This window comes from Scatophagus argus, chromosome 8 (assembly GCF_020382885.2).
Source record: "Scatophagus argus isolate fScaArg1 chromosome 8, fScaArg1.pri, whole genome shotgun sequence".
NCBI classification, from domain to species: domain Eukaryota; kingdom Metazoa; phylum Chordata; class Actinopteri; family Scatophagidae; genus Scatophagus; species Scatophagus argus.
This window is the reverse complement of record NC_058500.1, coordinates 6,447,625-6,468,835: the sequence shown is the minus strand read 5'-3', so window position 1 is coordinate 6,468,835 and position 21,211 is coordinate 6,447,625. Positions and strand designations below refer to the sequence as shown.

Sequence of the window (21,211 nt, the reverse complement as noted above, 5' to 3'; positions counted from 1 at the left end):
ATAGTAAGACCATAAATTAAATATGGAGTACTATGTGTGTCTGAATGAATACTGTAACAATATGGAGACGGCATAAAAGAAAAGAAAAAAACACTGGGTTGCTGTATTGATCAGAACAGAGAACAAAGACTAATAAAAGTGGTTAGAGAAATAATGTGTACATATGACGATCATGTGAAATTAAACATTAGCTCGTATGCTGTTTAAAGGGATGCAGCACACACACACACACACACACACACACACACACACACACACAGCCTTTAGGCTATCACTTCATTGTTATTGGGATCCAGTGTGAACCAGGCCGGCCGGCAGCTGCTGGATGACAGGAGGGAGGGAAGGAGGGAGGGAGGGAGGAAGGGGATGTTCACATAATAGCCGACTGGTGAAGGCGTGGTGAATGTGGCTCAATACGAGGCGAGTGTGTGCGCTACAGTAGTACCGGAGTGTGAACATGGACAGCGGCTGCACGGCGGCTCTCCTCCCTGGCAAAAGCAGCCGGGGAGACAGCTGAACGGGACCGATAGACATGCAGCAGAGGCTTTTCCCTATCAGTAGCTAAGCGGGATATAAGGATTGCAAAGGTAAGGCGACAAATGATGTGATGGAGCAGATTTCAAGGCGCCTCTGTGAGGAGACAAAAGTAGAGACATGGACGCATGTGATCCGGGCGGAGGGAGCATCAGTTAAAATTAAAACAGCGTGGGTTCGTGTTTCCTCAGTAAAACAAGGAGGAGTGTGGTTTTGTTTGACACAGCTGTCTAGTCATGGGGGCTCAGGTGGAAACCACCCATGTGCAGTACAGTAGCCCACTGTAGCACATTCATTGTTCTCCCTGCACAGTGGAAACTGGCCCTGAGACGGGCTGGTCTCATTATGGCAGACTGTGGACACTGCTGATCGACGTGAGGTGGTATTATGGCACTTTAAGTTAAATAAAAGTAGTTTATAAGCTAATTGGTTGGACTGGAATGCAATATGAAGATGCATTATGTTTAATACATTGATTTATAGGAAGTGTGACCGGGTGAATATTAAAAATGCTGGATGATTCATCATTCTACCCTTTTGCAGCACAGTGAATCACGCCTGTCCAAAGCTTTACCTTATCATTGGATGTTTTTATGTTTTTTTTTTTTTGGTGCATAATTAGCATCTTCCATTTAGAAGTGTATCTGTGTAACTATGGTGACAATTGGTGACCCAGCCCAAACATTTTTAATCATTTTGACATTGGTTATTAGGGTTTTTATGCAGGTAGGCCTCGTTACCTTCTTCTTTTAAATGTATTGTTCTGGCAGGTTTTGGATCTCTATTTTTGCACCACTCGTATAAAGAAACACGGATGAGCCCTGCAAGGCTTGACAGTGACCCGCTGCGATGTTATCTTACAGCTGAAGGAAGAGGCACATGTCTGAGTGTATTTAAAGGATGTAAACAGGAATTGTTGTTGTGATGGTTGCGTCTGTGTGACACGTGTGTCCAGCGTGAAACTTTGTCTCTCTTGTTATTTGTTGGACAGGATGTCCTGTGTGTCATTTATCACACCAGTCGACTTTGTGAGCCCATTTCTGACTCTTTTTGGAGGGCAGCGAGTCACTAAAAGCCAGTCAACTTTGAATGTATGTTTTCATGAACATCCTCACAGTCGATTTCAGAGGCTGATAAATGTCTCAGCACTCAGTTGGCAGCCTTCCATTTAGGAATCAAAGCCTCCCGAGACTTTCTGAGAAATGTGCTAGAGGCAGGGAAGTAGAGAGCTATTTTTGGATAAAGCAAGTAATCTTGTATTTATACACTTAGCTCACAGGGAATAAATCTGATACGTATAATGAGGTGAAAGCTGGGCAGCATCACTGAAGCAAAACAGGCTGGCAGGTGAAGATTTGGGGTTAGAACTCAGCTTCACAGGCAGCTGTCGTAAAAACCAAGACTGGTGGATTATTGAATTCAGTTTCACCAGATCAGTGGATCCTTGACACGTGCTTTCAGTTCAGGTAAAGACAATCCATATAACTTGATTACACGGCTGTCAGCACTGTTCTGTTAAGAGTGTGCTGCCGACACTTCTTGGTTCAGAATCTGCTCATGTTCCAGTTTCTCCACCCATTCACGTTCGTGCCTCAGTGCCTCGTCCCTGAGCTCTGCAGAAAGTCACTGCAGGTTTCTGTAATGAAACTGCAGTTTGCGATATCAGTGGTGCCAATGTGACAGGTGTGAACGGCAGAGAATGGGGGCAACTGGTGGCAAAGCTTATAGTCACCAAATTCCGAGAGCTCACTGCTGGCTGGCTAGTCTGTGTGTTTAGAGTCTTATTTCCTGTTGTGTGCTTTTAAGGTATTTCAGTTCTGCACTGCAGTGTTGCATTTGGAGCTTTTAAAAATCTATAACTTAGAGTATGTGATCTGAATGAACTTCTACATGCTGGTTATTTTGTTAAACACAATTTTTATTTATTTATTTTTTTTTTTTACTCTATCTGAGAATTAGCAGTACTGACCCAGTAGTATTCAGTCAGGACTTTGACATTGAACTCACTTAGGAAGCTCGATGTGCTTTACAGCACCACCTTCAGACCAAAAGCATAAGCTCAGCAAACAAAAAAAAAAAAACCCTTTTGCTTCTGATAACTGCAATGACCCCCTTTGATGATGTGTTGTACCTGTAGACCAGAGACTGAATGCACTTAATTAGGGCTGTCATGATGTCAGAGTTTCACTACGTCATAATTATCTTGCCCTATAGAATTATTGCGGAAAAAAACAACGGCAAAGGACAGTAACGATATTATCGGCATATCTTTTTTTAAAAATAATAATGTTATCAGTCCAATTCATCCATCCATCTTCTTCTGACACACAAAGACAGATTGTCACATACACTGATACATTCACATTTGCTCAATGTAGAGTAGCCAATTAACTTAATGTGCATGTTTTTGGGACTGTGGGAGGAAGCCACAGTCACTCCAGAGTACTCGGAGAAAACCCACGCAGACACAGGGAAAATTATTTTTGGAAAGAAGAATTACACTCAAAATATGAGTAATGTGTCTTTCTGGAAATCATGACCCAGCTACCTATGTCCTGTCACGATAGAAAGCTTGTTGAAAACTGTTTTGTTCATGGTCCCCTGAGGGTGAATTTTACAAACTTCAGTGTTTCATCTCGAGCAATATTATCTAATCTGATATGACTGTAAACATCATGACATTCCCATCATCCTCAGCTGTACTCTCATTGCTAACAGCAACGCACACACTGCCTCTTTCTTTGATTATGTGTCTTTTTTTCATTTTAACACTGTCACAATCGCTCAAGGTCAGTTCTTACAACAGCAGCTCAGACTCTGTGAGTTCAAGCAATCTGCAGCTCTGGAGCAAACAGATGATGATGGAAATTAATTTGGTGTAATATGAAAATGTCACTGAGGTTAACTTGAATATGCGTACTTATTTTGCTTTTGCGCTTGCTTGCATTACAATCCTGCACAGACAGATAAAAGCAGATGCAACCGCTACTGGATGCTAATAAAATATTATGGTACGTGCTGATGCTTGCAGTTGCAGCACAGCCATGAGAAAATAAATCCCAATGTCGTGCTGCCTCTGTAGACGTCCTTTTTGTGGTGGAAATAGCAACTTGTACTGCATGATGACATCACTCACATGAATCACTCCTCTGTGATGCAGCCTGCCCTTGTTGTGTCACAGAGGTACCATGTAATAAAAGAACAACAATAATATTTCTTCCAGCTTTTAATTTTTTCGTCATGTCCGTGAGCCTCTCCGTGTTCATGAATTTTCCGGATATCACATACAGACAGGCTGCTTCTCTATGGGAGATGATGCTTGACTGATACCTCTTGATAGCTTGCAACATGAGTCATGATGAGATATCAGATGAGGTTTGAGATAATCCTGTGTTGTATCCTTCAGCCCACAGACCGGGGCTTTGTGCGGTCTACTCAGTTTTAAATTTGATGCTTTTTTCACAAATTTTGCACTGCCAGCACACATAGACTTACCTATTAAGCATCATATGAGTGGGATTTGTTCAGTCATTTCTTTCTCACAATATAAACCAAACAAACGAACTTATTTCACAATAAAAAATAACTGTTTTCTAAATATTTGAACCCATGAAAATAAGTCATCATTAATCTTGCAGGGGTCTGAGTTGTTACCAGTCAGGGCTCTGGTGTTGATCACATCAGCTGCAGCTACAGAGAAGCATTTGCTCACTGCACAGGAACTGTGATGTACTCAGAACACAGAACTTGGTGTTTCCCTTTACCATCAGCGTACTGGATGTTACATCCTGTCAGGGAGTCTGTTTGTGGTCACCTGAATTCACAGGAAGACTTTACTTTGATTTCCCCTTGGCTTCTTGTCTTTGTATTTATGGTGCGAATTGGGTCGCTGCATACTTTAGGGTTGAGTTTAATTATATTTTGTCCTGTTAATTTCTTTTCTCACTCACATAAAATAGTGTGGGAATGCACACACTGAGATGATTTCCAGCTTTGTTCGATTGCAGTGGGTGTCTTCAAAGGAACATGTAAGCACAGAGAGCAGACACTCACTTGCGTGTGATACCAGCCTTCATCAATAATGCATGAAAATGGGAAACTGAGATAAGACGGGCTGCAGTCTGGACATGACATTTAACCAGTGTGACGTATTAAACGCTGACAGCTAGTTTACTCAGGAGACAGAGAAATTCTCCTGTTACAGGAGATAAATAGGTAGGTATACATAAAATAAAAGTTCGTTTTTTTCATGCTTTGTGGTTTACGACATCTGCTCATCACGTTAACTTAATGTTACCGGTCTTACTGTGATCAACATGGCTACTCTTTGTTTCTTTGTGAAGGAAGCCACATCTGCACCTTCTCCAAGTCTCTACTGGGATGTTTCACTGTAGCACAAACTATAACAAGCTGTCTACATGCCAACCTCAGGCTCCAGACTCCAGACTAGAGCCAAACCCACACCCTGTGGTGCAGTACTCAACCAGTGCCTGTCCAGTCTCTGGAGAGACAAACACAAAGACGGACATGTCTTTCATCTCTTCCTTACATGTTTTTTTGTTTTTTTTACATGCAGGTTCACCCCTTGTCTTAACCCCACAGGGTCCAAAGCTAGTCTTTTTTTAAGGCTTCATAGTCTGTGTTTGGTTCACTTGGCAGCGCTGTCGAATACAAGTACATCCTGAGATGGCAAATGAAGATTTGTAGATGATGTAATGATTCATCGATTACTCTGTCGTGATCTGATATAAGTCATTGTTTAAGTCACTTTTCATGCAAAAATCCCAACTATATGCTAGTTCTAGCCTCTCCACTGTGAGGTTTGGCAGCTTTTCTTTGTCTTATGCGAGTGTAAACTAGATTTGAGTTCTGGATTGTTGGACTGACAAAACAAGCTATTTAAAGATACCATCCTGTGTTTCCAGCATGTTGTGGTGAGCATCAATTGCATGCAAAACGTTAAACTTTGACTGTTGTGTTCGACAAAAGCTCTCTTCTGTGTTGTGATAGAGAAACTGCTGGGTGAGTCAGGGCTGCTGGTTTGCTCCTTCGGATATAAATAGCAATTCTTGTTGTGATTATAGGTCTCAGATGATTAAGAGTGTAGATTCCTAAAAATCAAGGCTGCTCCTCCCACTCTCTTCATCTGTATTGCTTAAGTGCAAGTCATCCCAGCTGAATTTGACTCTCATCTGCAGAGCTAATAACCACTTATGAAAATTCCTCAGTGATGGATGCTTGTTTAAGAGGCCATTTTGTCCAAATGAACTTCTTCTCCACATTGAAAAATAACCATCCCTGCACCATCTAGTGGCCACTTCCTTCACTGTTCATGCCAGCCTGGAGTCATGCTTATCACAGAAGACATATTCTATGACCCCCACCATGATGCAGACATAACAAAATCAAACTCAAATCGATGTAATAATACTCCTGGTGATTGTCACGAATGGCCACACTCCAAGGTAATTGGATTTATTGAATGTGCGCTTTTAATTTAGATCATGAAAGAGAATTTATGGCTGTGGTGACAGGACAGACACATTATTCAGAGGCTGTAATTGACAAAGTGCTCCTTTAAAGCTGAGGTGACTGGAACTCCCCAGCCCACCCCCATTCAGGAAGCTGGGAAATTTGTTTAATCATTTATTAGTGCAATGTGGCAAAGGGATAAATGAGAGGTAGAGAGTGTGTGTAAAGTAAAGCCTTTTTGTGTTGTTTGCTTTGGTGGCGAATCTGCCACAGCACACTAAGTGTTTCAAATGTCTCAGGAAATTAAACTGTATTAGCAGACAATATAACAAGCTGTTACTGAGCCCTTAACTTCCCAGTCTGACCCCAGTTGTTCATATTAAAAATCAGTAAACCCTGAAGTGCAGCCAGCGGTCCAGCCCGGCCTGCCCTCATTCAGTCGGCTGTTGATTTCTCATAAACTGGCTGCGCTGTGTAAGCCGTCAGCACACACAGCTATAAGGCCTGTTCTTTCAGTCAAAAATCTGTACGGGAACAAGCTTAATCCTGATCGTCTGGTGCTGCTCAGTCAGAGCTAACACTTTCCTGTTCTGGGTCCAAGAGGAGACTCGCTGTGAGGGATGAGATCTGGTCAGGGATGCGTCCACACCTGCACTCTCCCTGGAGAGGTTTACCAGGTACAGCAGCTGCTCCGTTCACTCCAAGTGTTAGAAGTTGTGATCAGCCTCATTCTGTCAGATGAAGAGGCAGTTGAATTTATCTGATGTGTGTTTTTTTGTTTTTGTTTTTTTCAGTTTGTGAGCAGGTTCTGTCGTGAAACTGGTCAACCTCAATCTGTCAGTTTTACTGGCTAGTTAACTTATGGAGTGTATAGTGCTTTCCGTGTCACTATAGTAGGTCAGGGTGATTCTGTGTTGAGCCGGGTTGTTGTTGGAAGGGCAGTGTGGTCAAAATGATCTTCCACAAGCAAACATGATCTCTCTTTTATCGTGTGGGTTTGAGTAGCGGAGCAAAGTCGATTTAATGGATGCTGTGTTCAGTCAGATTGTGATATGAGGTTGCGGTTTACTGCTATAAACAATTTGCGAGGGTTGGAACTTGTGCATGAATGTTTTACCAAACAGGTTGAAAAGTACTCTTTTACTAGATCTTTTAGTAGATCTTTTACTTTACTTTTACTTTTTATGTTTATTATATTGCATGGCTGTCTGAACAGAATTTTAATGTAGTAACTTGTGAATACGACACAGATTTTATTTATTCTGGGGTAGATCATATTTTATATAATCATATACTGTGTAAGTGAAATATTTACTTAAATACCTAACTATAACTGTAAAATAGGAGTAGCTGAGTAAAAAAAATACATTAATTCCCCCTGAAATGCAGTCGAGTATAAAATGGAAACACTCAAATACTGTTTATTTCTTCAAAGCTGGAAAGGCTAAGAGACTGAAAGAGTAAAAGGTTCAAAATGAGCTTCAAATCCTTCCTTTTGTTGCTATGGCAACAAATCCTTGAGACAATGGCTTTATTGTCATTAACAACGTCAGTGTAGTGGTTTTTTTGTTTGTTTTTTTTTTTTTTTTTCCTGCCTTTGCTCAATTTGGTACTGGTAGTTAATATGAGACTCATCTCATACCTTTCAGGGCTTATGTGCTCCCCGCAGTCATGTTTGCAAAAGTGAAACCAATACACAACCAACACCTGTCGTCATTGTGCCTCCTCGTGATGATGAACAGCTTTGTAATCTGTGCCACAAGCCTTGAACTTCCTCTTTTCTTTTCTCCTACAGATGACTGAGGGCAGACTGTGCCAAGTGCAGCTGCTGGATGACAGGAAGCTAGAGCTGCTGGTTCAGGTATCAGTACTCCTGATTTAAAGTGACAATTATCAGTATGTGATAATCCACTGACTATGTGTAATGTGAAAGGGGTTGCTGGAAATGACCAACCCATAAAGATTTATCTCCTATCAGCATATCACCTATCAGCTTGAATGACTTTAGCTTGTTTTGGTTTTCAAACTGACTTTTTGTGTGGTTCACACTCACAGCTGTCTTATTATTAATTTTGGCAGCAGCACGCAGCACCAAAAGACAGGTAGACACTATTAGCATCTAGCAGGTGAACATTAAGAGGTGTTTTCCAGCTGAAGAGCAAGATGTTTCTATCAAGAATCGGCTGCAACCTAATCAGTGAACACTGAACTTTATTCAGCTGACCAGAAACAACAAAACCAAATAAATGCTAACGTGTGTCTTTATCTGCTGCACATGTAAACAAGTGGTTGTTTAACATAGAAGTCTGGCAATGATGGGGACCCTTTTAGAAAATGCCAGGCTTGCTTCTTGTCCTTCAAAGTGGCAAAAAAAAAAAAAATCTGCCATTGAAGGTTTTGAAGTAAAAATGTCATAGGGATGTTTCTGTAATGTAATGTGGTATGTTTTCAGTGAGAATGTATTAGAAAAGTATTGGAAAGGAGGTATGCTTTCTCCATCATGTTCCTCTCAAATATATGAGTATCTAATGAGCGTGAACATCACCTTTCAGCATGATGACGTGGGTTAGGAGTATTTGCTCTGAAGTGTCATTCAGCACAACATTAACGCTCACTCTGGTACTGCTGCCTGCTCTCTAGCTGCAGGCTTATTTCTCTTGGGTGGGAAGGAAGCAACAGAAAAAAAACAAGTCCTCAACTGTTCCATAACACATTAACCAGTAAAACTGTTTGAAATATTTTTACCAGAAATGGTTACCTGATATTTAGTATCAGAACAGGTTACCAACTAAATTTGAATCTTCTTCCTCAGCCTAAGCTGCTGTCGTACGAACTCCTCGACTTGGTGTCCTCCCACTTCAACCTCAAAGAGAAGGAATTCTTTGGACTCGCGTTTTTTGATGACAAGTATGTAAATTGTCAGGTTTATTTTTCTTCGGTGGTCTGCATATTTACAGCTGTCCACGTATGTGTGTGCATGTGTGATGAAATACAAGTTCCTGATGCTTCAGTCTGTTTTGCAGTGGTCAGCGTAAGTGGTTGCAGATGGACAGAAGAGTTCTTGAACATGACTTTTCAAAGAAGTCCCAGCCCATTGCCCTCAACTTCCTGGTCAGGTAATAATAATAATAATGATAATAATTTATTTTGTCATGCAGTTCTCATACTCTCCAGCAGGGAGCACTACTTTGTGGAGTGCAGCTGTCAACAACATGTCCAGGGTGATTCTATGATAAAAACATTACCTTCCTGATTGTCTTCACACCGGTTTTCAGGCTATTGCACATCATCATGAACTCTCACCCACATAACTCACGCAATCACTGCTGAGGCAAAGAAAAAATGGAGGACTTCCTAAACTGCACAGTGACAAGTTAACTCAGTTTAACCCTTAAATTTTTTTGCGTATGCATCTGCTTTTATCCTCCACAGGTTTTATGTAGAAAACATAACACAGCTCAAGGACATCATAACAGTGGAGCTTTTCTACCTGAATGCAAAATCTGCCGTCTACAATGTAAGTGTTTTTCCTCTTGCTATTCTGGGGTTTGAAGCAATGAAAAATGATTCTGCTAGTTGTTTTCTAGCCGAGCAGCTCCCTGATGATTCACTGTCTCTGGACCCTTGTGGCACCTCAGCTCGGCAGACAATGCCTGCAGGGCATAGTTTTCTCACTCTGCTGGCTGGAATAGAGAGAAGAAAAGAAAACAGTCTAAGAAAGTAGAACAAAAAAAACAAAAAAACACATGGGTTCATTTTGAGAATAAGTAGAGGTTATTGTAGAGGAGGTTCTATGTTTGGATCTTGAAAGCTTTACACCAGAACCACATTTTCTGCATCTCTCTTTTCTTTTTCTTCCCCCCTGTTGATCTATTGTGCCTTCCAGGAGATCATAGAAGTGGAAAGTGAGAACGTCTTCAAGTTAGCTGCAAATGCCTTGCAGGTTAATGCTTTTAATAGTCTCACATGCATGCATTAATTGTTGCATCTTAAATCATTTTAAAGCATGTGATCTGATAAGATATGTTCTCTATCCCTAGGAGGCGAATGGAGACTACACAAGGTGAGTGCGTTTTATCAGCTTGGGTAAGAGGTATTTAACAAGTTAATAGTGAGCTTTTAGCAAAGACATTCAATAGGTCACTTGTTTCTCCGGTGTGCAGACAACAAAGATCAATAGCAGTGCTCTATGAGGCTCACCACAGACTGCTGAGAAGCTAGCACCAGGCAACTAATGACTCTCACGGTGCTGACAGAAGCCAAGTATTGCAGAACAGACACACAGTTACGTCGCAGAGAGCAACCATTATCTGTGTTTAACAGGAGTCCCCTGTTAAGTTGTACTGCAGTGTTCACACACTGCAGGTCAGGCCACATGGTTCTGACCAGCTGATGAAGTAAGATGGTTTAGGAAAAGAGACATTGTTTCACTGAAATATATTTTTCAAATGTATACAAAATGTAACTGACAGTGGTATTCACAACTGTTACTTAAATAAAAGCAAAAGTTACATGTAAAACTATATACAGTATGTATTATCGGCAAAATGGGTCTGTTAAAAATGTTTTAAAAAGATTTTATTCCGTATTATATTATCAGATTAATAGTACTAGTGCAAGAATGTGAATGGAGCATTTTGAATGATGCAGCAACTTGGGGTAATAATTGTATCTACTTTATGTGCTGTTAGGTGATTATTCTCGACAACACGAACATGTCAAAATCTGTTGTCACATCTGTTGTCAGATTAATGTAAAAGTCGAAAAAAATGCCAAACTTTGCTTCTGACATGTAGTGGAGTAGAAGTGTAAAGTGCAAAATACTGAAATCCTCAAGTAAAATCTCCAAAATGTACTTCGAGAGAGTACTTGAGTAAATGTACTAGGTCTACCACTGTCAGTACTCTACTAATAATTTTATAGACTTTTTAAAAATGTACTTTTTTGAAACTGCATATTATGTGTTGATCCCAGAGCTGTTGTCACCGTGATTTTAACTCATTGTTTCAGTGATGAAAACACAAGAGCCGATTTGAAGAAACTACCAACTCTTCCCACCAAAGTGCTCAAGGAACACCCGTCACTTGCATACTGGTATGCTTACAGGAAATGCTTATTTGAAATCTTGCCTACTCTAATGTCTTGTAAGTAATGCACGACTGATGACTTCAAAACATTGACTGTTTTTAGTAAGTGTTTGTATGCAGCAGCATTATACACATTTGCATTAAGATAAATGTAATCTAGCTCATTTTATTTTACCAACTCCTTCATTTTCCTTTTTTATATGGTCTTGGCACACATTTAATAATTTGTTTTTAACTCTGTTTTCCCAAGCAACACATTCTGTTTTCTTCATGCGTAGGGGAGAACAGGGCATCTTGTCACATTTTTTTGAGGACATCACAGTCTCCTCATTTTCCATATTAAATGAAATAAGAAATTCTCGTACACGAACACCTCATCAGTGTCACATTTTCTTTTTCACCAAATAAGAACATGGACAAAATGAGAGGCTTTTCACAGTTAAAAGCCTGATTTATTTAGACTGAAAATGTTGTCAGTGCTTTAAAAAACAGGAACAATCAATGTGTGTGCGCGCTGTGGGATGCTGATGCAACACACGCAATTTCATCTTATCAACTGGTCAAAATATTTGCTGTAAAGTTGTTTGTAGCAAACTGATTGGAGATTAAATGAAGTTTGAAGCCTTTTTCTTTTTACACTCCTACATTTTACTTATTTACCCAATCATGTAGCTATTCCATTATATTTCTGATGACATTTCACTACATTTTGTCAGTTATGGAGCTACATAAAGTACATATAACATACACCTGGCTTGATGTGAGAATGTGCGTCAGTAAAAAACGGTCTTGCTTGTGTAACTTTGCAGTGAGGATCGAGTGATTGAATATTATAAACAGCTGAAAGGAGTGTCCCGCGGACAGGCCATTGTACAGTAAGTGTTAAAGTAAAATGTGTATTGGCTGCATTTGGTTGCTTATAATAAGACAATGAGTGTTAAAGGAGCTTTAAAGTTCATTAATCTTCCTCTCACTTCTATTAGTCCTCCCTTCTCCTTCTCTCTTTCTCTGGCACTCCTTTTCTCATCATCTGACAGAAATCAATAGCTCCTCTCACCGTCCAGTGAATCACACTGATTCACTGGAAAGAGATCAAATTGCCAGTTCTGTCTTTTCACATTCCCAAGGTAAACCACATGCACATGTTAAAAAAACAGCTGGTGGTTTTCAGAGAAAAATCTTTTTGTTCTAGGTATTTGACGTTAGTGGAATCGCTACCCACGTATGGCGTGCATTATTATGAAGTTAAGGTAGGCCTTCTGCTGTGATTATTAGTGACAGCTGTTCCATCTAAAACTGAGACAATCATCAAGCTGTGCTCTTGCATCACAGGATAAACAAGGGATCCCATGGTGGCTTGGAATCAGCTATAAGGGCATTGGCCAGTATGACCTGCAGGATAAATTAAAGCCTCGAAAGGTAAATATTTCCTGCAGTTCCATCTCTAAAATGACCCCGGCTATTTCTCTGCTTCACTATCTCAGGGCATGTTTAAGGACTGCTGCTGTGACTCACTGGCTCTAATCTGTGCATCATTTATTTCACAAAGACTGGACTTCAGCTGCTGCAGACGAGGCCAGACTTGAAAACCTGCAGCAAAATCTCTGTCTAAAGAGCTCTGACAGCTTGCCTTAATGAGACTCGAGAGTTTTGTATGAAGGTCTTTGGGAATCATACCTACAGTGCGGTTTGAACCTGCTTTTCTTGTTCCAATTGTGTTGTTTTAGCTTGTGACTTGATAGGAGAAACACCCATGTGAGTGATCTGTCAGCTATGTTGTCCTATCTGTGAATCCAGTGTGTACCTGTCAAGCTGGGTGCAGTGCAGCGCTGTTGTAGAATAGAAACTTCAGAACAATTCACACCAGTTTATTGGCACTGTCTTCCTATTCAAGCTGGGTAATTGCTCGACATTTTGCAATCCATGCTTGTCTACCGAGTTCCAAAATTGTGCAAGCGGGCCAGCTGTGTGCAGGCAGCTGTGTGTTTTAGGGAGGAGAGGAGGGAGTGTGCTGGTGATGTCAATGGCAAAGGGGTTGGACTGGGGAGTTATCACGCATGTTCTGAGAATACCTGAGGAGACAAGTCAAGAACTGACAGGAGGAGGCACAAAATATGTATTTGTGTTGCCAGAGAGGATTTAATAACTAAGAAAATAGACTTGTGAACATCTATTATTCCGGTAAGAATGAATACTACACTTCAGCTTTGAAAGCTAAACTGCAAGTAGCCTGAGCTTTTGTCCTCTTTGTAAGATTTATTCAATTGTACATTGATTTAAATCATCGATCAATCTTTCTAACCAGGGTTTTTTTTTTTTTTTTTACTGCTGTTAAAACTGTTGTGTGCCTCTCTGCACTTATTACTGAGCATTAAGCAGGGAGCAGCACTGTGATCCACAACATCGACATGCAATATACTGTTCTATGTGCTGTCTGTTGAACACTGTGTCTCATCCAGATCTTGTCCAGACACACTGTGAGTCACTGAACCAAATAGACTGTTCATATCAGGCTGTTAGTGTCAGTGAGCACCTGGGTGATAGGGGGATAAACGCAGTGAGCCATGGAAAGTGTTGTATACAGCGATGAGTCTTTGTGTAATGTTGCTTTGTGTCATTCTTCGCACTCTAACACCTGCATTATTGCAGACCTGGCATGCCAGGCGGCCCAGACTGTAATGACAGTTCATGTTACAGTCTGGCTTTTAAATGACTGTGGTTGAAACACGCTAACCTAAACACCTGCGCTACGTTTTTTTTTTCTGAATAGTTTATGTGATGTCAGTTGTGAAGGTCATGGCCGTGCCATGTAAATATCCACCGGCACTGAAGACACAGATTGATTAAGTTTAAAGCCTTGCACTGCTGCTCGTCTCTCTGCGTTTCAGGTTGTGAGTTACAGAGCATAAAATCAATTTTCCTGATCAGATATCCCATTTTTTCCCCCAATAGCTTTACCAGTGGAAACAGCTGGAAAACTTGTACTTTCGGGAGAAGAAATTTGCAGTAGAAGTTAATGATCCACACAGGTGAGCAGCAAGAAGGATTCTTTAAGTGACTAAATGTACCAGTTGATTTTTTTTTTTGTTTTATTCTTACCTGCTCTTTCTGAGCATTTATGCTCAGAGATCATTCAGATCACTGTGGCTTTTACTCAGACTCAACCCCGTGTTTTCTGTTCCTCTGTTCTTGCAACAGGAGAGCAGTTACCAAGCGCACCTTCGGACAGACAGGACTACTCATCCACACGTGGTATGCCAGCCATTCTCTGATCAAAACCATTTGGGTCATGGCCATCAGCCAGCACCAGTTCTATCTGGACAGAAAGCAAAGCAAAGTAAGTGGGAGTTATCAGTCACTACTATGTTACTTTTACCACCGAGTTACCCATCCACTAATCTTTGTTTTCTTCTGAATTCTTTTAGGCTAAACTGGGAACAGCAAGAAGTTTGGAGGAAATTGCCATGGATCTCACAGAGCACGGAGGAGCGAAAATAAACAGACTGGGAGACGCTTGCTTGAAGAATAACTTAATAACAGCCAGCAATGGGAGCCTGGTGTCTACAGGTTGATTGTTGTTATTTCAGTTCATGAAGCAAGTGTCTGTTAAGTTCATGTTTTTACAGTTCGTGTTTTACATTTCAGGTCATATTTCGCACTATGAAGTATGAACATTGAGCTGTTTGGGAATTAAGAAATAAAGATAATGAAAAGTTGATATCGCATACAGTATCATAGCATGGATCTAATTATTAGATTTAGGGTTGCAGTATGCTACGTTGGCAAGAATACACAGATTGTTATTTTCACAGGTTCTGCAGACTCTGAAATGAGTGAAGAACAGAAGAAGGAGAAACTATCTGAGCTGAGAAAAAAAGAGCAGGAGATCCAAGATATTTTGGCCAAGAAAACAAAAGAACTGAAGAAGATTTGCCTGAGAGAGGCGGTGAGAAACCAGTTTGTGCTTCACATCTCCTGAATTGGTGCTACACTGTATTTTGCAAGGCTCATATAAATCTTTTCTAAATAGCCACATTTGGTCAGCTGCATTATTTAACTGCTGCTGTGCGGTGGGCAGATTGATGGTTTCTGCTGTTCCGGTCCAGTTCATCTAACTGTTTAGGGGCCTTTCTGTTTTGTGCTTTCAGGAACTTACTGGCAAGCTGCCAAAGGAGTATCCCCTCTCGTCAGGTGAGAGACTGCCACAAGTCAGACGGAGAGTTGGCACTGCTTTCAAGTTAGATGACCTTTTCCCCTACAATGAGGTCTGTATTCAGCTGGTACACTTTAATCAAAAACAGCAGCAATTCATACCTTATCTTTTTGTACATCACGTACTTTATAATGAATGTACTTTTTGAGTTTAAAGGATATGTTTTGGTTGTATTATCCTTTTTGTTTAATTGAGAACAAATTCCCCTAAAAGAAAACAGCCAAAAATGAATTGGTGCTGCTAACAAGGACTGTGCGTGCAGCCAAAGCTTGATCTTATTCCTCTGTCAGTGAGTCACACTGTTGCACCGGGTGACATTTCTTCATTACGTTGTACATGGCCGCTGTAGTTTATTTTTCGGTTTATTGTTCTGATGCCGCAAATGATTGCTAGTACGCCAAAACCACAGTTGAAAATAGTTCCCAACAAATTTACTAGTTACTCCGTAAGTGCATTCAGCTGCTAAATTCCAGGACACAACATTATTGCATTTTGTTCTTTACTCTAAAAAAAAACAATAAAGTCAAGTTTACATTAAGTCCTCATCCCATTTAGTCTTGAACAAGTTTTAAAAGAATAAGGGAAAGCAGGTGACAGTTATTAGGTTCAGTGGCTGTTATCTAAATGTGTAGCAGAAGTCTTATTCCTCTCTGTTGTCTCTGGGGATGTGCTGCTTGTGTGCTGTGCAGGATCCCATCCTGAGAAACCTGGAAAGCAGATTTGCCCTGCAGCAGAAGATTGTGGAGGCGGCTAAAAAGCTTGCAAATGAGCCAGAACTGTGCAAAACAGTGAAGAAGAAGAGGAGGAGAAACTGTTTGGATGCCATGCACAAACTCCAGCAGATAGAGGATGAGATGAACCAGTACAGAATCAAGAAGGGGAAGAAGCCCACACAGCGGGCATCAATGATCATTGCAGGTACAGCGCGGGATGATCGGGATCTGTGTTGCTGAGTTATCGGTTAGCCATATTAACAGTAACATGGAGTTACTTTCTCTTTCTCCAGATGAACTCATCCGTTCAGACTGTAGCTCTCTGTCTAGTCTCCCAATGGACGATGGTGAGTCAGACAACACACATTGTGGTACATTTGACCTGCTATATTAATTATTATTATTATTATTATTATTTCTAAAAGAGCAAAAGTGTCAGTATCGTTTCTGTGGGTTGTCTTTGTGTTTAGATGACTCAGATGGTGTCAGTCAGAGGCCGCGATCACGCTCGGTGCAAGGTTCTCCTCAGCTCAGTCCGCTGCGATCAATCGGAGCAGAATATGATGCGGACAGACAGGGATCTCCAAGGGAAAATCACCACAGCAAGAACCACACAAGGTGCCCCGAGTCTTTAGTGATGTCTAACTTGTTTCACAACATTTGATTTCATTGATAGGCTGACTTGTTCTTGGAATGAAGCAATGATATCATGTTTTGGCAAAGTAATATTTGCCTTTTCATGTTTGCAGCCTCATTCCTTTCCTCACATCTCATCCCCTTTATTTCTTTTTTTTTTTCTTGGTTCTCTCCTATTACCACACCCTTTTAGATTAGCTTTTGAAGGTCAGGAGGCTTCCCACTTCTACCAGAACCCAAGAGAGGTCTCGTCCACCCACAGTAGTCCCTATAAAACTCTTCCCAGACCTCCCAGAGATCCACGCAGCATGCCTCCCACCCCGGTTATGACCCGCAATGCCTACAGCAGCAGCCAGCTCAGGTGTGATGCCCCCCTGCATTATTCCCAACAACTCCTTCATTGTACTCAACAGCAACTCCAACCAAATCCCTGCTTCTCTCTCACCCCCTAACCTTTAAGCAAACCTCTCATACAAATCCATAGCGTTTAATTTAACTAATACATCATTGAATATTATTCCTTAACTGTTTTGTTGTTTTAGGAGTTTAAAAGTTGTGCCCTTTCCTCCAGGTCGGAAGGGTCTCCTCATTGCTTTCGGCATCGCAGCGGAAGTCTGGAGTCACAGCCCCAGTTAAGAAAAGACACCGACTCAGAGAAGCCCATCTTTATCTTGTCACCAGCCCACCGCAGCAACAGCACAGAAGTGTTAGAGGATTGCTCATCCTACACCAGCCAGTCGAGTCTGGACTACTGCGGGGCAGCCAACTCCCACTACAGTACACTGGACTCCCGATCCTCAACCATGCATCGTCTCCACAGGAAGGTGGAAGTGTATGGAAATACCGGGAGTATGCCCAACTTGGTCCAGCACCATTCTGGCTGTAGTTATTCATGTGAGACCTCAGCACACTATGCGCCCAGTGCCTACTACGTCGCCGGCTACCCCTGCGCGGACATGGAGCCTTACACTAACGGTGCCTATGTGTATGAGAATGAAGTAGAAGGCCATTACAACGTGAACCCTTCTTACCAAATGAATGGGTATCATGGACATGACAGATTCAGGCACTACAACAGCGACAGGGCAGATAGTCTTTCCCAGAATCCCTACGCAACAGTGAGGCCACCACGGAACAGAGAGGGACCCAGAAATGAGCTGCTGGCCAAAAACATGCAGAAGGCCTTGGTGGCGGAGCATCTGAAAGGCTGGTACCATCGGAGCAAGGGCCACAGGGAGGGAGGCAGGGGGATGCTGACTGGATATGACTTTGACAGCGGCTCTCAGCTCAGCCTGGGCTACCAGACCATGCCAGCGGCCTTCAGCCACTCCAGCAGAACCACCTCCTTTTCATCAGGTAAGATGATGTCCTCACGGGAAAAAAGAAGCTTTAGCATTAGCTAATTTATTACTATGCACACATTCATTGAGTCAGTCATTACAGTCACAGACAGAAACAGCTTTGTTTTAGAAAAACACTTGACTTAACAGAGTCATTTAACAACAAATTTGTGTTCCTAATCTATGTCCAAAACCTTCAGAGACTCTTACAGTCATCTGAATTTAAGAAATATGTAGTCATGATAAAACCAGATAGGAGGAAATTAAATAGGAAATTAAATATTTCCCTCCTCATTTTGTGTGACACAAGAAAAATGAAAAAATATTGCATGAAAAAATTTCCAATAGAGACAAATTTAACTGATAATAAATCTTTTACATTTCGGTTCACATTATACAAATTCGGCAAAGACATGTAATTTCTAGCTGTTTGTACTGAATGTAACTGTTATACATGAGTTCCATAAACTGGTAGCTCTAATTTATTAAAACATAAAAAGTATAATTCAGTTTTAGGATACTGGTGCAAAAATGTGAATGTATTTCCATGTGAATTGTCAGTAAAAGGCCTGTAATACCATAATGCCATATCATGTAAAGGGTGTTTTGTTCTCCAGCAGTGATGTTAAGATGGACTTTCCAATAACAGCAATCACTACAGAGTTAGCTGAGCGTTGTTTCTTTTGTTTTGTTTGCAGTGTCCTCAGTGGAAAGCACAGGCAACTGGCGCAACCAGCTGGCAGTCGGCCTGACAGAGTACGATTCACCCGACATGCCTCAGTACCCACATCCTGGGGCTCCTTCTTCTCCGTACGCCCGCGGTCACACACACAATAGGTGAGTTTGCTAAATCTCCAAAGTGAACTGTGGATGCAAGAGGAAGTGAGTCACTCACAGACAATTTGAAGTTGTTCTTTCAGTTTAATTATTAGTGGAAAAGCAGATAAAATGCTGGTCCCTGCTGTCGATGCTCAGTGGCGGGCACACACATCAGTGTCTCTTCTGTTTCCTTCAATGCCTCTCTGTTGAATTTAAGGCTTTTGCTTTGTGTTCTGCTTATCTTTCATTCTGCTTGTGTGATGTGAAACTATTTAGTTCATAAAAAAAAAAAAATTAACCATGAGGACTGTCTTTGATTCTTCCTGCCTCTCCTCCTTTTGTTCTTGACTTCTGACTAATGCTCATGTGTGCAGATCTTCTCCAGAAAACAAAGTGTCTGACACAATGCCTAAAAAATCTGAGTCAGTTGAGGTGGTTGGCTCTGAGGCCACTAGTACAGATGAACCGTCAGAGAGCCAGTCTCGCACTTAAGGGTGAGACCAAACAGAGTGGGCTTCTTTGTGGTGTGTTGCCAGTCATCTCCATTCAGACATCTCATCTTCATTCCTGTGTTCCTCCTGTGTAACCTATTTTATCAAATCATCCACATTTTACCATTATGGTGTGCTGATTATTTTACTTTTGCATTTAAAAAAGTTTCACTCATTATCTTGATGATCATGCACCTGTCATGTGTACATGAAGACAAGGATATACCTGAGATTAACAAGATTCTGCAGAGAGTCAGCAGCCATGCTAGCAGCTCTCTGAGGCTGTATTTAAGCAGAGCAGGCATGCTAACTGCAGCACAGTGACAACATTAACATGCTGGAGTTTAGCAGGTTTCCTGTTCACCATGGTCACCGTGGTAGCTTGGCATGTTAGTATGCTAATATTATCAGATAGTAGCAGGTTAGCATGTTTATGGCAGTCCATCCAGTAGCTGTCAAGACGTTTCACACAAAAAGATTTCAATGTGAATATTTGAATCTAATTTCATGCCAATCTGTCCCGTAGTTGAAATTCTAGACTCTAGATCAAAGTGATGGCTTGACCGATTGACAATGAGCTGCTAGCCTTTCTAAAATTAGGAAGTTTCCATTTTCTGCATGAAGCTGAAATTCCTTCACAAAGTACCGTGGACTTTTTGTTGTATTGACTTTCCATTTCCATTCCAGTTTTTTTTTTTTTTTTCACAAGGTTCAGTCATGTGTTCTCTGTTCTCAAACAGTTTAATAACCGTAGATCTGACATATCTTTTGTTGCTGCCTTTACAGGTTTTATCTGGACGGACGCTATATGAGTATCCGCTGAAAAGGACCAAACCAAAGTTTGGCACAAACAAAGCCATGGCCAGCAGCACATGAAGGGGATGAAGTTGAAACACAGGCTGTACACAGACTTTTTTTTTTTTGCTGCCATAACTGTGTTTTTGGGAGATGTATGCGTGTTAGGTTTTTGGCAGTCTTTGTGTACACTGTCCTCATGTTAAAGTAACCTCTGAACACAGTGATGACACTCTTGAATGACTTTCCCATGTGCCTTGGATTGGATGGATTGTACAGGCAGATGAGAATGTGTCAGAAAATTAAAGATGTTGCACAACCACACTGGATTCAAACCCTATTGTGTTTTAGAGAAACAAAAAAAAGGCAACATGTTTTTACCAGTGTATTTTAAGAGGAATTAGTTACAGCCTTATACAAAACAGTAGGTTATAGAATAAAAAATAATTTTCACTACTTTCATCTCAGTATGTATGACAAAAATAGTCTTAAATAAAACAACCAAATCAAAAACAAAGCTTGAGCGCTGTCACAATGTGACAAAATGACAACAACTGGATTCATCATTTGTTTTTTGATCAGCAGACTGTCTCTTCAATGAATTTCCATTTCTTCCTTTCAGTAGACTTTGAAACAGATTGTATTATGTCAGTGTTTATAGACCCATTTGTCTTTGGTGGTGCCGTAATGTGTTTAAAAATGCATGTTAAGAATATTGTTTTGTTTTTTTTTATAAGAACTTCTTTTATATTAACAAAAGACCACTGCCGAAAAAAAAAACAACATATCTGTGTCCTGTTGTTTGTTTTCTCATGCATTTGTACAGTCAGTGTGTAGTCATATGTTGTTAGATATTGTCATAAAATATTTTCCACTGGGAACAAGGATGTGAATAAATACATGTGTGACACATAAACAGCTGTTGTCACTGTCTTGAAAGGCTTGTGTGGCTGGTAAACAGCTGGTTCAGATTCTGTTATTAAAGGGACAGTTCACCCCAGAATCAAAAATGTGGATTTTCTTGAGTAACCAGTTCATAATTTCTGGAAAGAGACAAGGCTGTTGAGTGTGAGCTTGTATTATTTTGGTACTTTGAGGAACACAAACAATG

General features: G+C 40.9%; 1 protein-coding gene across 3 annotated transcripts; it reads left to right on the top strand.

Moving 5' to 3' along the window:
* The first annotated feature begins 433 nt into the window (after positions 1-433).
* On the top strand, positions 434-21,016 carry LOC124063490 (FERM domain-containing protein 4B-like). 3 transcript variants are annotated; one of them, XM_046397207.1, is made up of 23 exons: positions 434-587; positions 7,802-7,867; positions 8,819-8,913; positions 9,030-9,122; positions 9,439-9,523; positions 9,893-9,949; positions 10,047-10,069; positions 11,017-11,100; positions 11,903-11,968; positions 12,286-12,343; positions 12,426-12,512; positions 14,046-14,122; positions 14,292-14,430; positions 14,519-14,660; positions 14,906-15,039; positions 15,242-15,358; positions 15,996-16,224; positions 16,313-16,366; positions 16,490-16,637; positions 16,849-17,016; positions 17,227-18,011; positions 18,694-18,832; positions 19,189-20,065. In XM_046397207.1, exons 2-23 carry the CDS (start codon positions 7,802-7,804, stop codon positions 19,304-19,306), a joined length of 2,964 nt encoding a protein of 987 aa, XP_046253163.1. In that variant the 5' UTR covers positions 434-587; the 3' UTR covers positions 19,307-20,065. The 3 variants fall into 3 exon arrangements, with proteins under 3 accessions (XP_046253163.1, XP_046253162.1, XP_046253161.1); XM_046397205.1 differs by lacking the exon at positions 19,189-20,065 and adding an exon at positions 20,092-21,016 and having other exon boundaries at positions 435-587; XM_046397206.1 differs by lacking the exons at positions 16,849-17,016; positions 19,189-20,065 and adding an exon at positions 20,092-21,016.
* The last annotated feature ends 195 nt before the right edge of the window (positions 21,017-21,211 follow it).

Coding starts and splice junctions, on each gene's coding strand:
- LOC124063490 (XM_046397207.1), top strand. CDS start 7,802: ATGACTGAGGGCAGACTGTGCCAAGTGCAGCTGCTGGATGACAGGAAG. Junction 10,070..11,016: donor GCGAATGGAGACTACACAAG/GTGAGTGCGTTT, acceptor TCATTGTTTCAG/TGATGAAAACACAAGAGCCG. Junction 16,225..16,312: donor GGCATCAATGATCATTGCAG/GTACAGCGCGGG, acceptor CTCTTTCTCCAG/ATGAACTCATCCGTTCAGAC.